Raw genomic sequence first — 15,999 nt, 5'->3', positions numbered from 1 at the left:
GCAACTTCACATTAAAGAGATGTTTCATTCTTTATTTTTAGTTTAAGAACACTGTTAATGAATATATACAGGCCTGCGCATGAAACGAATATAATAATTTTGTAACTTCTGGCCTATATTTGAGTGTGCAGGGGTTCCCTGAATGTGCAGGGGTTCCCCAAGGCCTGAAAAATATTTCAAGGGTTCCTCCAGGGTCAAAAGTTTGAGAAAGGCTGTTCTAAATAATTGAAGTATTGCTATTTTTTTCTGGTCTTTCCACCTACCCGGCATTAGTGTAGGCCAGGCCTGCACAACTTAAGGGAGGAGTAATACCTGCGCGTTGATAAATTAAAAAAAAATGCAGGCCACAAAGTAATGCCTGGCACACTGATGGCGGCTAACACAGCAGCAACAGCGCTGGAGCTGGCAGCAGCAAAGAGATGTGGAGGTGTTGGAGCCAGAGACTATTGCTATACAGCTAAAAAATTACTAAAAAATAAATAGCTTTTATGAGCTTACCTTCCTGCAACTTACAGATTATATAAAATTGGATAGGATAGCTATTATCCAAGGGACAGAAATAACATTTGTAGTGAATGTGATAGTTTGGAGAAATGGGCTAAAAGTAACAAAGAAATTTAATCCAGATAAGTGCAGTCTTGCCTTAGATAAGAGAAGTCAAATGCACAGGTATAGGATGGCGGATGCCTGGCTTAATAATGGTACTTGTGAAAAAGAACTTGGAATAGTAGTTGGTTGCAAACCTGTATGAGCCAGCAATGTGACTGCAAGAAGGGGAAGTGCAGTTTTGGGCTGCATCAACAGAAGTGTAATTACAGGTCACAAGAAGTAATTGTTCCACTTTATTTTGCATTGGGCAGAAGAGTGTACTGCGTCCAGTACTGAGCACCATGTCCTGAGAGGTCTTGGAACATGTTCTGTGAATGGTAGTGAAAATGAGCTGGGGACTAGAAACTAAGACCTATGAAGAGAGATTGAAGGATCTGGGTATATTTTGTCTTGAGAAAAAAATGGGGGGATGCGGGGATATGATAGCAGTCTTCCAATATTTGAAAGGATGTCATATAGGAAAAGGTCTGGGCTAGTCTTCTCTCTAGCTCCAGAGGACAGGATATGGGATAATGGCTTTAAGTTGCAGGAAGGCAGATTCTGATAGAATGTCAGAGGACAAAAAAGTGCAGTTTGAAAGTGGAACATCAAGAGAGAGAGGAGTCCCTCTTTGTTGCATGCATTCAAACAGAGGCTAGATAGCCATTTGTCTGGGATGCTGTAATTTGCAATCTTGGATCGAGTTGAACTCTATCGCTCTATGAAATACCAATTTAATTAGTTCTGTGATGGTTGAATGAAAACAAATATGGCAAAAGGTGATTTATACTGGGTTGCTGGTGACATTCCCTTTTGAATGTTTTGGAATGACAAATATTGAATAAAGCACTTAATATTTAGAATAATTTCAAGGTGAAGATGGTACAGTTGAAGATGGTACAGTTGAAGATGGTACAGTACAATACAGTTGCAGTGCATGGAGATGAAGTTTGCTTCCATTATAAACTCAGAGGTTTTTTTAAAAAGTATTTTAATTTATTAAATTGTCTCATAAAAATATAATTTAACTGTACATTATTTAGTGAAGTTAAGTTAAATTAGGTCTTGAAAGTAAAAATTGTTTATTAAAATGTTTAATAAATATATTAAATACCATAAATAAGTTAAAGTACATGTCTAAAAAATGAGTTCTCGCAGGAGAACAACCATGACATCTGTTTCAGATGTGTGGATATTTGATGTGCCTGATTTAAAACATTCAGACATTACAATTGGCTTGTCATAGGAAGCGAATAACCCTTGACGTGGTCTCCATAAACAAAGTAAAATCTTGAAGAATGAAGTGCTTGACCACTATCATATTCCAACCTCTCTGTTCTCTTAGCTTTGCAGAAAGGGTTTTCTGAGTGTCAGGAGATGGCATGCTCACAGTCTCAGGATTGTTCATCTGTTAAGGGAAGGGAAGAAGGAACAGAAGGTTTCTTTTTTGTGCAAGTGTGTTCTGCATATCTAATATATAGACTACACTTGTTGCAGGACAGAAGGTTCTTTTTAGCATTTGTATTTTCTCTACGTTTATTTTAATAGAGGTATCTCACCTTATTCTTTAGTCAAAAAGTAAGCCAATTAATGCCTCAATGCAGCAGAATGCCTATGGGCACTTTATTCCCTTACTTGCTATGCCCACTGTCATTGTGATTAGGCCACCATTCCTATGGCAGCCATTTTGAGAGTGATAAAATTCTACATTCCAAATTTGCCCATTAGAGATTTAGTTAATTGTTGCAGCAGCCATAGAAAGCAGAAATTAACAATGGATTTAAGAAAGAATTCATTAATTTAAAAAACCCGTAATTTTCTTTAGTCTGATAACATGCATGTTGATCAAAGTGCAATACATATTTTTTCCCAGAACTTAATATTCTTATATTAGACAATAACATTCCAATTCCAGACATTAAGAATGAACTGAAGAAATGTGGCCCTGCTGGTTCTGCCAGGCTTTTATATTTTTCAGTATCAGTGTCAGTATCCTATTGGATCACCAACTGAGGGGAGACACAGATGCACCATTTATGATGGTTCCAGTTCTTGGTGGACAATTTCAGAAGGTTATGCTGAGGAACTCCTGTAGTATTCATTGATGCCATCAGAATGTTGAGCACTCCCAACTCTCTCAGCTTTAATCAATCAATCAATCAAAATATAGCAGCTGCTGTCATATAGCAGAATAACTGTGCTAGGCCAAATGTAAATATTGCTTACCATTGACTTCAAGGTGTCTGCCAGATGCTGTGCACCTGATGATACAGATACATGTCTTTGTGTAGTTTCTTCTATATATTCCAAGAATGTTTGAAATGCATAGAGGCCACCTGAAAGTCGTCTTAGACAAGTTTCCTAAATGAGTAAAAAGAAAAGTTATTGTTGCTTCCAATATATCATTAAATAACATTTTGTAGTACATTCAGTTACATCTAAGTTTAATCACCTAAATATTATAAAATGAATAAAATATTAATAATGCCTTTGGTAAAAACTTATCTCCACACTGAGGAGAGAGAGAGAAATTGGGTCTTGGAGAAACAGATCCATAGATCTCCTCTAAGCTGTGGGTAGATAAGGTTGCTTTGGATCTGCAGGATCCAAAGCCCTCTTCCTCAAACATGGATGTGAAACAGTTGGTATATCAACTTTCATACATAATTTATTTTGGTTATAATTTCTTGGGAGAAAAAAATATACTTTCATGTCCCTACTATTCTGCTGGCTGCTGGATGAGGCAGTTTTTGTTTTAAGTGTCTGTGAGGACATTTGCTCTGCTTATATATATAAAACGTTTAAAACAACATTACAAAAAGGCATAAACTATTCCAGTGTGTATTAAAATTCTACTTGCCTTTTGGAATCCAGGCTGGTAGCATCCATCTTCTTTAATTATCTTTGGAAGGTTGAGATTATTTTGTACCATAATTTCCATTGTGCCTTTACATGCATTTTGCTCCTTGCACAGCTGGTAAAACATAAAAGATATAATTGATTGCAAGTGGTCCACTATGCTGTTACATGGCTTTCTGACTCTTTCGGTCAACCCATATTAGTCTTACCAAATCAGGTGGCCTCCAGATTTTTTTGAACTATAGTTACTAGAATCCCTAGCCATGGTAACTAGGAAATTTAGGGATGGTAAACCCTGCGAATGTAGGGACGGTAAACCCTGAAATTTGAAATAGTTTTCCATTTAAATTGCTAGTGGTTGTTTGTGCTATGTTTTACACTAATTTAAACTCCAAAAAGCTGGGTATTTAAGAATTTTAATTAATATGCTTTTATTTTTCTTTCTATGCTTATTTCTTATAGGCTATGCAAATAGCTTTTGCAAAGGAAAAAACAATGGAGTCTATGTACTGTTGCAAATAAATACCCAGCACTGATTTGGGGAGGAGATGAAAAATCCAATCACCCCATCACCTGTTTTGAGTTTAAAATGGGTTGCTCTAAGCTTACTGAAAGTGCTTCTAATGCTATTCTGACCATACTACAAGTGTTATGAGCTTGAAACACTAATGGTATGGTCAGAAGAACATCAAGATACTTCCTGTAGTGATGGAACAGCTGTTTTGAGCTCGAAATGGTGCATTTCTGGCTGGAACCATTTCAGTTCTGAAATATGTTGCACACCACTAGGCAGAAGAATACAATGGATGTACAAAGCCTCATCTACACAATGATATTCCTCATCAAAAATACGTGTGCAGGCCACATGGTTCACCAGAGGTGTAATTTGCCATTCAGTGGGACAACTCTGACATACCTATAGCAGTGTGATGGGTATCCCCTTTTCACAAGTATGTGGAAGCCATTTAAAGTCACTGTATTGGAACTATTACAATGTACAGTCAACTGTCCAGTGACTTAAACTTTCTCTGTGCCACTGAAAACTGGACTAAAAAAGGATTGCAGTGGAATGCAAGGAATTTGCCTAATCCACAAGCAAGCTACTACCCAGATAAAGGATGGGCACCTGATACATTAAGCAATTTAGAAATGCTAGGAAAAACAAATCATGCCTTTAGAAATGAAAGTAAAAACAAATGCATTCCTAAAGAGTGAACAATACAGAAGGTAACTTCCTTTTGATTGATTCTCCGATAAAATTCCCAGTACTGCCTTTGTTTACATGGATATTAAAACGAAAGTTAACTCAATTTTATTTTTAATTAGAAAAAGGACACAATCCCTAGGTGGGCGAACTGGGCAGTCTTGCTTTATAATGACTGCACTGCTCTATATCTAAGAATCTGGCCACTATTTAAAAAAGTGTTTATAGCTTCTGCTTCCAGAACGGGCTATGTTTGCTTTCTGCAGCAAAAACAAGTTTTGTGTCACTTGAAAGACTAACTTGTGCGTATCACAATCCACTGCCTCTGACCCATACATCTGAGGAAGTGATCCATAAAATCTTACTCAATAATATGCCACAAGGCCCGCTGATGTTTTAACCAATCATTGCTATTGGATGACAATATTTGTGTATTCCAAAAAGCATTAAGGCAATCCTTTGATGAGACCATAAAATAATGTGCAAGCTTTTGAGTTCATACAAGGGGTGGGGTGCAGAAGGACCTTTAAAGAATGCTCGAGCAAGTTGTTTAGTCCCTCCTCAAGACTCCCTGCAGAGTGAGTGCCTTGCTTTTCTTGTTTGCAATAAATGCTGTCATTCTAAGAAGCCCACCTGCTTCTTTGGCAAAGGCCGCTCCCTGATTGGTGAGCTGCACCACCACAAACCCCACCCATGCGCCAGGCATGGATCATGCCGCGAGGCTCAGAGTCATCTAAGCTCAGGAACCAAGAAGATGACTCTCGGCTCTTCCAAGTGAAAAGGTGCGATGAGATACCCGCTCCGGGAAACGGAGCATCCTCCTGGGTAGAGGCAGACCTTCCCTTGTTAAAAGCCACAGGAGCTCAGATCAGAAGAAGGGCCGCGCTCCTCTTCCTTCTCGCTACAAGTACCTCCCTCAGGCTTCGTTACTGCGCGCCCGAACTCACCTCTCGATTCCACCTTGCCGCGGTGCCCTGGAGCCACAGAGCTAACTCTGTCCAAGCGTTCGGCTGGACGCGTCCGGCTGCCCTGGAGGAGGGATCCTCGCCAAATTCCTCTTCCCCGGAGGAATCTCCGATCGGGAAAGCGTGGGCTCCAAAGAGCAGCAGGGGGGCAGCAGCAGCCCAGAAACAGCCTGATGAAAGAGACAGAAAAGAGGAAAAGGAATGAGTGGATCTTCTTCGGCCAAGTTATGGACGCTCCCTTGCCTCGTTTGTTTCAAACTTACATCCCGTTAGTGCAAGCATGATCCTCTTTAGGATTTAGACCCTCTTTTCTTTTTCTTTTTAAAATGTGCAAGAAGCGTTGTAGTCTGCGTGGCTGGAGGGCTGAATGAGTGGTGCCACATTTCGAACCTACTGTATTTATTGAAAGGCTCCGGGGAAATCCACAGTTTGTAAATATAGAGGAGGTTTTTTTTTTTTAATGTTATAGTTAAGTCGTAGAGGAAGGAAATAGCACAGCGAAAGTTCGTGCCCAGTTCTGAGTTTTTAGATTAATTAAGAATGGATTTAATTTATGCCAGGTAATTTGTTGAAATAATTCATAGAGATCCATTATTTTCTTTTGGGACAAAAGAACAAGCTGTTAGGAGGAGTAACTGTGGCCAAAACATTTATTTAAAAATCAATTTTATTTGAAGAAGCTATTTTAATCTGTACTCATACACATTTATACAAGAGTGACCCTCATGGGAAGTATTTATTGGGAGTAACTTTTAAGTAGATCTGGAGTACTTAAGCCTCAAGAGCAGCTGATGATTTTACATTGGGACAGAAAGAATAATGAAAGGAGTTCCTTCCAAATAAAATAAAATTATGAACCAAGGAAGGTTTTGTCTATAATTTATTTAAAAAACATTTGTTCTTTTACCTGTCTGTCTTTGGTTACAATTAATGTGGTTTGTTTAGTTTCATGAACCCAGACAATTGTGATTTATACACAAATAAAAAAGATCAGTTAGCATAATTTTCTAAGTTCGAGTAGAGGTGGAGAGTTGACTGGTGTTCATGAGGCAGGGAAAAGGTTTAGCCCTGTGCTTCAGTGGGATCCATAAGAGTGTTTTTAGTTTCTCAGCTCAATGAATGGCTGGCATTAATTACTTTAGGTTAAACAAAGTTGTGTACTTGAAGATGATGTTGAGCAAAGCCTTCTGAATATTGGGCAGCCTATCCTGTTTGAGTCTGTACATCACACTAAGTGATACTGTGAGAAAATTTATTTGGTTTGGGTTAGCATCTTATATAAGCCCAGATCATTGTGATTTGCAAATTATGGTATATGGATTTGCATTGTGTTAACCAGGCTTGTTTAAAAAACTATAGTCAGTTTATCATTCAACCCAATCTACAATTGTTCATGGATAAATAGTTGTATTTTGTTCTTGATATTCATTTGAACTTAATTATTTATTATTGGGATTTTTTTTAATGTTGTATGTCACCCAGAATCCTCTGGGATTAGGCTGGGTTATAACTACCATAAAATGAAAATTAAAATAAAATTCATCATCCATTATCCTGGAGTCATGACATTTATTATCATTCCAACCTTTGATTGGTTCATCAATTTAAAATGTGACTTGAGCTGAAATTAAATGAAGATTCATTGATTTATTTAGAATAGATAAATTCTATTCATAAATTCACATTCATTTAGAAAAACAATCTAAAAAAATGATCGAACAACGGTTGGTTCATAAGATCATTTTGCTTACCTCTGTTCCATTCTAAAACACAAATCTCTGTTCAGCATAATGGAACAGAGTATGTTCGCACATTCTAGAAATTTCTGAAGCAGGGAGAATGTGAGTTAGTGCTTTGCTGCCACTTTTGGAAAGAGTCCTCACATAAATTGTCTCGTGATTCAAAACTGCCAGCAGACAATTGTCTCAGAATAAAAGTCCCTTGAGTTCAGCTTCAGATTTGGTGAAGTCCCTGCAGTGTTCTTGGCAAAGTTTCAGAAGTGGTTTGCCATTGGCTCCTTCCTAGGGCTGAGAGAGAGGGGCTGGCTCAAGGTCACCCAGCTGGCTTTGTGCCTAAGGAGGGATTAGAACTCGCAGTCTCCCGGTTTCTAGCCTGATGCCTTAACCACTACACCAAACTGGCTGTCCAGATTGCCCTACTTTGTCCAAATGGAGAAAGCCACCAAAAAAAAAAAAATCTTGCTGTGAGATATAAGGAACCTCAACCTTTCATAATCAATAACAAGTCTTGCAGTGGCTGTGTTCATAAAACATGCAAAGCCATGTCAGTCTGGAAAGGATTAATGAGGGTTTACATGCTATCATTTTACCAGGTGTACATGGCTCATTTACCTGAGAATTAACATATACAGAAGATTCATCACTGCAGCACACACAAGATTGGCTGGGTTCCCATAATGAACTAGGGCAGCTTTCCCCTACATTGCCATGTTCCAGTTGTGTGTATTTCAACTCCAGAATGCTCAACAATGGTCTTGCTGGCTGGGCGTTAAATCCACACATCTGGAGGACACCACATTTGGGGAAGTTGCCCTAGGGCATGTTTCTTTTAGCCATGGTTTATTGAACAAGCTATAAAGCCTAGTTTGCATTCCGAATTACAGTGCAATTATAGTTTGGAATAAAAAAAATCATTAACCCCATGACTTAATGTGATATATGAATTTGTAAATCAAAATAGTGTAGACTATTTCACCCACAGTTGATCCACTCTGTATGTATGTATTATCCTCGTATAAACAAATTGATATCATGAGAATCTGCAATGTCTGACATACATAATAGCAAACCATACCCATATTTTTAGGAAGTACTGCCTTCTGATTTAAGAAGACTGACTTCTTAATTGGCTTATGAAAAGCTCCTGAAACACACTATTTTAATCAGGTTTTAACTGTTGATTTTAATGCTTATTTTAATAGAGTTGATTTTAAATTTGATTTACATTTCTATTGTGCACTACCAAGAGAGTAGGTGATGCTATGATATGTTTAATAAATTCAGTGCCTTCAATAACTTGATGGTCTGGTTTCATACAACTTAACAAGGACATAATGACCCCCAGCATAGTATGTTTTACTTTGTTTTATTATTTTATTATTTCTCCTTTGTATTTGATGTTTTTAATCCTTGTTAACCGCCCTGAGTCATCTAGTGGGGAAGTGGTCATATAGATTGAATGAACAAACAAACAATGTCGCATTTTGATTTTGGCTGAGCCACTGTGGTTTGTTAACCATGGTTTATAATTTAGTGTGTTATGCACATACAAGAAATAGGAACCTCCAAATATTGCAGAGAGACACTTTCACCAGACGTGGTCTTGGAAAATTTCTGCCACTGAAAATCCACAGTCAGAGGCTGTGGGGTTTTGTGGAATTAAGCTAACCTATTCTTCTTGGCCACCACGCAAGTAGCTGTAGTCCTGACTTGGATCCTTAGAATTGTCACACCTCTGTCCTGGAGGGAGCTGGCATGTCATATTCAAATGCCAGTGTTGCCTATCTTGCTTGTACCTACAATAAAGCCAGAAAATATATTTGTTGAGTATATTTAACCCATACATTCATATATTTTCTAATAAATATATTGTTTAAAGCACTCTGCCTCAACTTGGTATCCTCCAGATACATGGCTATGTTGGTTGGGTATTATGGGATTTGAACCCCAACACATCTGTAGAGAACCAAATTGGAGAAAGCTGCTCCAAAACAATTTTTATAGACAGTACTGTTGTTTGCAGGTGAATTAAGACTTGATGAAATGGGACACTTCTATGCTTCCACTACTGCATTTCATTCCCAGTCTCTCAAAAGCAGCTTGAAAATGACCTGAAACACTGTGCTACGAAATACTGAAAAAAGGAGCAAAAGCCACTTGTGTGCCTTCAGCTGCCGTACATCCTACAATAAAAATCTCATCCTTCCTTCATGCAAAAAGCCCTCCTGACCTGGGTTCCTCAGGGAGATATGTGAAGCTGTCAAGCCTGTGTTCCTTTTATGGGACTTGCTAAAATGCCCAAAGCTCAAGAACTGGGAGGATTCCTCTAACGGTGGGAGGAGTTCTTCAGGGTTTCCAAATAGAGCCAGAGCTGTTCTTCCTGCATTGCACCTGAGCCAGAAGTAAACTGGCTTTGCTGCCAAAGACACAGCAATAACATCTTGCTAATTGTATGTCCATAAGTTGTGAAGAGAAAGAAAAAAAGCACAACCCAAAGTGATCTCCCATATTGACTTCGTTGACGAAAGAAATGGTTGCAAGCCTAATGCCAATCATTGGTGGATCTCCTGACATGGAATCATATCACAGTTGAGCTCACTATCTTTATTTTGGTCATTCTGATGTAACAAAATAGGAGTTTTGCTTTTATCACATGAAATACACTGGTTCTCCTCTCTCGTCACCCAATACAAGAAGAATGGAAATTTGTAAAATGCCCTTTTTCTCCCCCTTTTACTTTCATTTGATTAGATATCTAGTAGATGGTTCACAGCAATATACTACCCACTATGCAAATAGATTACACACTCAATGACTTAATGGGGAACTCTCTGGAGGAACTGCAAAATCACTGTCAATCATTTGCTTCATATTGAATTACACCGAATCAGAGTCAAATTGTCTTTTTATACACTAAGATGACAAAGCCCTTGAATGATACTAAAGCTCATGAAAGGGAGTTGAATTATTAGCAGTGTTGGAATCTTTTTTGCCTTTTTTTGACTCTTGTTCCAAGCAATGTATTAACATATTCAAAGTGCCTGCCACATGCCCACCTCGAGATTTCACAAAGGAAAGAAATCCACTGAGCCAGGATTGTGGGTAGGCATTTGTTGTGTGAAGCCTTTATCCAGAATTGGTCCTATTGATTTATTTATTATCCTTTCTTTATTATATTTATTCTATTAAATGCAACTTAAAGAAAAAGAACAAAAGTCCTCCAGTGATACCAGCCCTTTTACTATGCATGTCATTCCATTTTTTAAAAAGAAAACTTTTTATGCAGTCTTTATTTGAGTTTCTAATTAATTGCTTTAATGGTTTTATTTTGTATTGGATTATTATTGTACTGCCAAACAGCCAGGATAGGTAAGGTCCATATCTGCTAAATAAGGGTTCATAAATTAGCCATCATTTTAATCACTAAAATCATCATTTTAAAAAAGGTGTTTTTTGTAAATTGTAAAATATCTTTTGAAGTTTAGCAGACATCTAAGGAAGTAGGCATCCTTCTCATTTTTTGTTTGTACAAAATAATTCTAAAAATATTATTTTGTACTCTTTTTATTTAAGAGGAGTGCAGAATATTTTCCATTAATAAATTTGCCTGATCCACAACAAAGCCCTTGCCCTGACGCTAAGATGCTGGATGTAACCATGTACCCAGGGTTTAGAGGGGGAGATGGGAGGTTGATGATGGATGTCATTCCTGAGATACAACCCCCCACCCCTCATAGCTCCAAGAGTAGGAACTCAAGATTGTTCTTACCTTTGGTCATTTTTATTTTATTTTATTTATTTTTTATCTAATTTATATAGCCACCCATCTCACAAAAAAGCAACTCTGGGCGGCTTATGACAAGTTAAAACACTTTTGCTTTTCCAGGTCAAGTAAAAGATTATTACACCTGCAGCAGATTTAATAAAACTTCATCTCTTTAGTTTTGTGATTTTAAACTATATTCAAATATGCATTTCCATGAAAGCCAGTTTGGGGTAATGGTTAAGGCCCCAGGCAAGAAACCAGGAGACCATGAGTTCTAATCCTGCCTGAGGCACAAAGCCAGCTGGGTGATTTTGGGCCAGTCACTCTCTCTCAGCCCTAGGAAAGAGGCAATGCTAAACTACTTCTGAAAAACCTTGCCAAGAAAACCGCAGCAACTTGTCAGGCAGTCACCAGGAGTTCTTTTTTAATTAGGATTTTTCATAATGTAAATACATGAGAAATTCCAGAAATAATATTCATTAGGACTGGCTTTATGTGAAGGCACAGAAAGAATCCCTACCATTTTTTACTGATGACACAAACAGAGATATTTAACAGTTCACTGGATAGAATTACATTCAAAAGTACATTCATAAAATTGAAAGCTAGGCTGAAAGTAGCAACTTTGGGGAAAGAAGATCACATGCATAGGTGTAGGCCGGGAGATTCCTCTTTTGACACCATGTGACAAGCTGTCCAGGAATCAGCAATATGATGTGAATCTACAAAAAATGCTAATGCTTTCATAAATCACATAGTTTCCAAGTTATATAGCATTTATCTATTGTATCTGGGGCACATTTAAGGAGAACGTAGGTAGGGTCAGGGAAGGCCAACAAAGCTGGAAGGAAAACAGGTTTTATGAGGAAATACTGAAAATACTGGTAAGCATAGCGTACAGAAGATAAGATGGCATTCTTTGCATATTTGAACAGCTATAATACAGAGGAATAGACTGCTTCTATTCTGACCTGTATGAATACCATATGCGTGTGTATCCCTATATATGTGGATTGAGTTAGAGAAGGTAGTTCTTTGCTGAACATTAGGAAAAGTGTCTTAATAGTAGGAGCCAGGTCATTGGTTCCAACTATGGAAAAAATGACCTGGAAGACTGCTGGTATGTCCCTTGCCGGAAGTCTTCCAGAAGAGAGTAGCCAATAATCTCCTGGTAGTGCTATAGATCTGGATTGGTTGGGCAGATATCAGACTTGTAGGATCTATTTTATATATATTTTTAATTGGAACCCTGAGATTTACTAACTGGAGCAAGTGTGAAAGACATATACTTAAAATTAAACCATTCAGCATCCCATAATTTCTTTTGAGTACCAACTGTGCAGGAATGGGAGCCACTGGCTATGTTGCCTGATATACCTACATGTTATTAACTGAACTACAGTTTACTCAATATTCCCAATTTGCAGGACATACTGAGCATAAACTAGCCAATTGGGCTGGGTTTGTACAACTAAAATGTAGTAAGTTTGAGCATGGCATAATGTGCTGTTCAAACACAATAATTTTGTTGCTGTTATTGCTGAAAACTTGTGAGCTAAAAATTATTTTTGATCTGCCAATCATACAGATCTGTTTTTCTTTTCAGTGATCTACAAAGCCTCCTCCAAGTCTGTTTCTGTGAGTAAGGAGCATACAGTGTCTATCAAAAGCAAATTCACAGTTTGATACTTTTCCATTGAGAAGAAGCCATCTTAAGGGGCCAGTTTTTCATCAGCTTGTTTTGCTTCCTCTGTTCTATTGTTCTCTGAACTTATATAGGAGTCTTCCCCAATAGGTGTACCAGGCAGATGAGTAGATCCAACTTCCAGAATTCTCAGCCATGGCAGAGGCCAAGTTGGAGAAGGTTAAAACATCGGTTCAAGCTATATTAGTCCCAGCTAGAAGATAGGGAAGAAGTAACCTTTTCCATGTTTTTTCCCCAAATTATCTGTTGTTCTACTAAAACAGATAAATCCTATGGGCATACTTTTGAAAATGCTTATCTGCTTTGCAGGAAACAGAGCTTTTTCACACCATGTGATTCTCCATCCCTGCAAATTCTTCAAGATTTTAAGTATATCTCTGTTGTAACTTCCAAGCAACACTCATTGCATATTTGCTCTATTACACTTCTTTCCAAGGAAATGCATGATCAGTTTACTGGTCACCACTTACTGTAATCATTGCTATTAACATGGATAAAATACTTTTTTTCTCCTTCAAACCTGATATTTCTAATGACACAAACTTACATTTTTAGCCAAGAAGTAAATCCTATTCTGTTCAATGAGTCTCAGGAGTTCAAACATGCTGTCTCATGGGTTGTTCTGCCTTGTAGTTGTTGGTTGTTATTACATTGGCTGAATAATCTATTTTGTTCTGGAAAACTCACAAAGAAAGAGGCTTGGGAGATTGCTAGGTATGAGAACAAAGCCCCAGAAGACAGCAAAGAGCTCACTGTCTAATTATTTATAAATTTCCTCCATTCATTAAATTTTAAGGGATTGATTGCATTAGTATTATCATCATGAGATATATTCAGATTTATCCATCTTGCCTTGCCTGCCTAACCCTCTCCTCTTACTCCCTTGTTTACTCTCTTGAACACAATGGACACATGCAGATGGAAGCAATTAAAACAAATGCATCTGACTCACTTTGCTCTCAAGGCCGTGGAATAAAATGTAGTTTAGTCTGATATTAAAACAGCAATATCAAAGAATAGATAAACATAAAGATTAAAATAGTTGATATATATAATCTCACTGGTTAGCTAATGCTGTGTAATGATTAAGTGCTGAACTAGGAGTAGGAAGACCAGGTTCTAGCCACTGAAGCTCACTGAGTGACTTTAGGCTACTCACAGGGTTGTTCTGGTAGGGAAGGAATGCTTTGAGCTCCTGAATGAAAAGTCAGATATGCATCTGGTAAATAAATACAGAAGCTGAAGCAAATGTTAAAAGCAGACAGAATTTTACCAAAGTTGGGCACGTAAAATCATTGTTAACCCTCAGAAAATATATAATAGTACAAAAGAAAACATTTTCTGGAGTTTGTTAACCCTTCCGTAAGCAAAAAAGTTTTATTTCAGAAGAGTGGGGGAGATCTGTTCAGAAAGGGGTGAATGGAAGAAATCTACTTTGCCCTGGTTAACTCCAGTTGTTCCTAACTAGATCTTTTGATTCTAAGACTGCAAATCTATTGACAGTTATTTGAAAGAATGCTTGATTGAAGTGGTAACCAAATAACACACAAACCCCCCACCCCAAGTAGTTATACTGGGCTATTAGAAAAGCTTCAAACTCCATATCAGAGCAATATCTTTATTCTATCAACCCAAGGTTACATCATAGTGTACATGCTTCTGATTTTTAGAACTCCTACTCAGGTGTAATAATATTTCTTGTGTATCACTTCCATGCAGATCTATGAAAATGATGCAGACCACAACAAAATATGCAATAAGTGCATACATCCATGCCACATAACGATTTTTCTGTAACATGGGAAAAATATATTCCCAAATCCATATTGTGGCAGTTAGATCAACTCAAATTGACAAAACATTATCTATGCTTTTGAGTTCTCTAGAATTTTTTATCAGACAAGGTGGTAGGCAAGAGAAGAGAGAGAACGAAAGAGCATGACACCATCAATATGAAACCATCACAGAGCTATGAGCAATCTTGTAATGACGTTTCATTGCTTCAAAATTTTTTAGGTAAAAATGAACATCAAAATCTAACCCCCTAGATGTTAACTTTCATTACATATTTTAATGTTATGAAATCTTTTAAAAATTACTTTTTTTCCAATCTACTACTGAATATATTGCATAATGTAGAGTTTTGAGTCATGGTCTCTTTCGAAATAGAAACCAAGGGAGAAGGTGGGGCTGTTCAACGCACATTTTTGCTATTACCTATCTAAAAATGCCAATTTTTCTTAAAATCTGAGTTCTGGAAAGATGAAAAAAGTGGTAAAATTAAAATAAGTTGCATGATTAATTGGTCTCTCTGCATGTCACTTAGAAGACTTTACTACCATCCCCAGAACAGAGATGTCTGTTCTTAAGCTCAGTAAAACATACTTCATGACCAAACAATGCAAACTTCTCCTTTCATACATATACCTGACATTGCACATAAAGAAGCACAAGATAGAGTTTGCATTGTGATATCACAATACACATTTCATCACTTGCTGTTCCTTCCCCCCCACAAGAAATCTGTGCCCCTAAATAAATACAAGAACATAAACAGTAAAAGTACAGATGGATATCTATAGGTATCACAGGGGAAGAATTGGCTAAACCAAGATTTCATATTCATGTCTATTATTTCTGTCATCAGATTCAGAATATGCCAAGGGATATTCAAGGACTGGGTTCACACATCACATTAAACCACAGTTTGCTTAACTGTGATTTGTTAAATAGACCTGGGTTTACAAAAAAATACTAAGGTATAAACCATGATTTACAAAGCACCCTGGCTGGGTCTATGCAATATGCTAAGGTAAAAGGCAAAACAAAACTTTGCTTGGTTTAGCAAGATGTGCAGACCTAGTCAGTAAGTTTTGTTTTATATATTACATTGCATTTACTCTGATGTTCTGCAATAGGTAAAAGCAATTATATTGTTGCCATGTGCAAGACTATAGCAAGGCTACATTCACAAATCCCCAAAGTCTGGAAGGCTATACAGATAGCATCATAACAAACTTGCAAAAAGAATCTTGTGATCACAACTGTGGGATGAAGGAAGATGGGTTTTAAACAACACACACATAAATAGCAGGACACTGGAAGATGATGGCAGCTGCTGCATCTGACCTGGTTCACACATGACCAAAATGGCTAAACTGCCTTCTCTATCT

General features: G+C 37.5%; 1 protein-coding gene across 1 annotated transcript; it reads right to left on the bottom strand.

The window, feature by feature from the left end:
- Positions 1-1,660: 1,660 nt before the first annotated feature.
- Positions 1,661-5,898, bottom strand: IL6 (interleukin 6). Its single transcript, XM_063302028.1, has 5 exons — positions 5,880-5,898; positions 5,599-5,786; positions 3,449-3,562; positions 2,815-2,949; positions 1,661-1,996 (listed from the first exon to the last, which is right to left on the bottom strand). The coding sequence occupies exons 1-5, from the start codon at positions 5,896-5,898 to the stop codon at positions 1,829-1,831; spliced, it is 624 nt and encodes a 207-aa protein (XP_063158098.1). The 3' UTR covers positions 1,661-1,828.
- Between the last annotated feature and the right edge of the window lie 10,101 nt (positions 5,899-15,999).

Source organism: Candoia aspera, chromosome 4 (genome assembly GCF_035149785.1).
Source record: "Candoia aspera isolate rCanAsp1 chromosome 4, rCanAsp1.hap2, whole genome shotgun sequence".
In the NCBI taxonomy this organism is placed as follows: domain Eukaryota; kingdom Metazoa; phylum Chordata; class Lepidosauria; order Squamata; family Boidae; genus Candoia; species Candoia aspera.
The sequence above is the reverse complement of the archived record's forward strand: the minus strand, read 5'-3'. Positions and strand labels throughout refer to the sequence as shown.

Coding starts and splice junctions, on each gene's coding strand:
- IL6 (XM_063302028.1), bottom strand. Junction 3,563..5,598: donor CGGCAAGGTGGAATCGAGAG/GTGAGTTCGGGC, acceptor ATGTTTTACCAG/CTGTGCAAGGAGCAAAATGC. Junction 1,997..2,814: donor CAGACACCTTGAAGTCAATG/GTAAGCAATATT, acceptor TTCCCTTAACAG/ATGAACAATCCTGAGACTGT.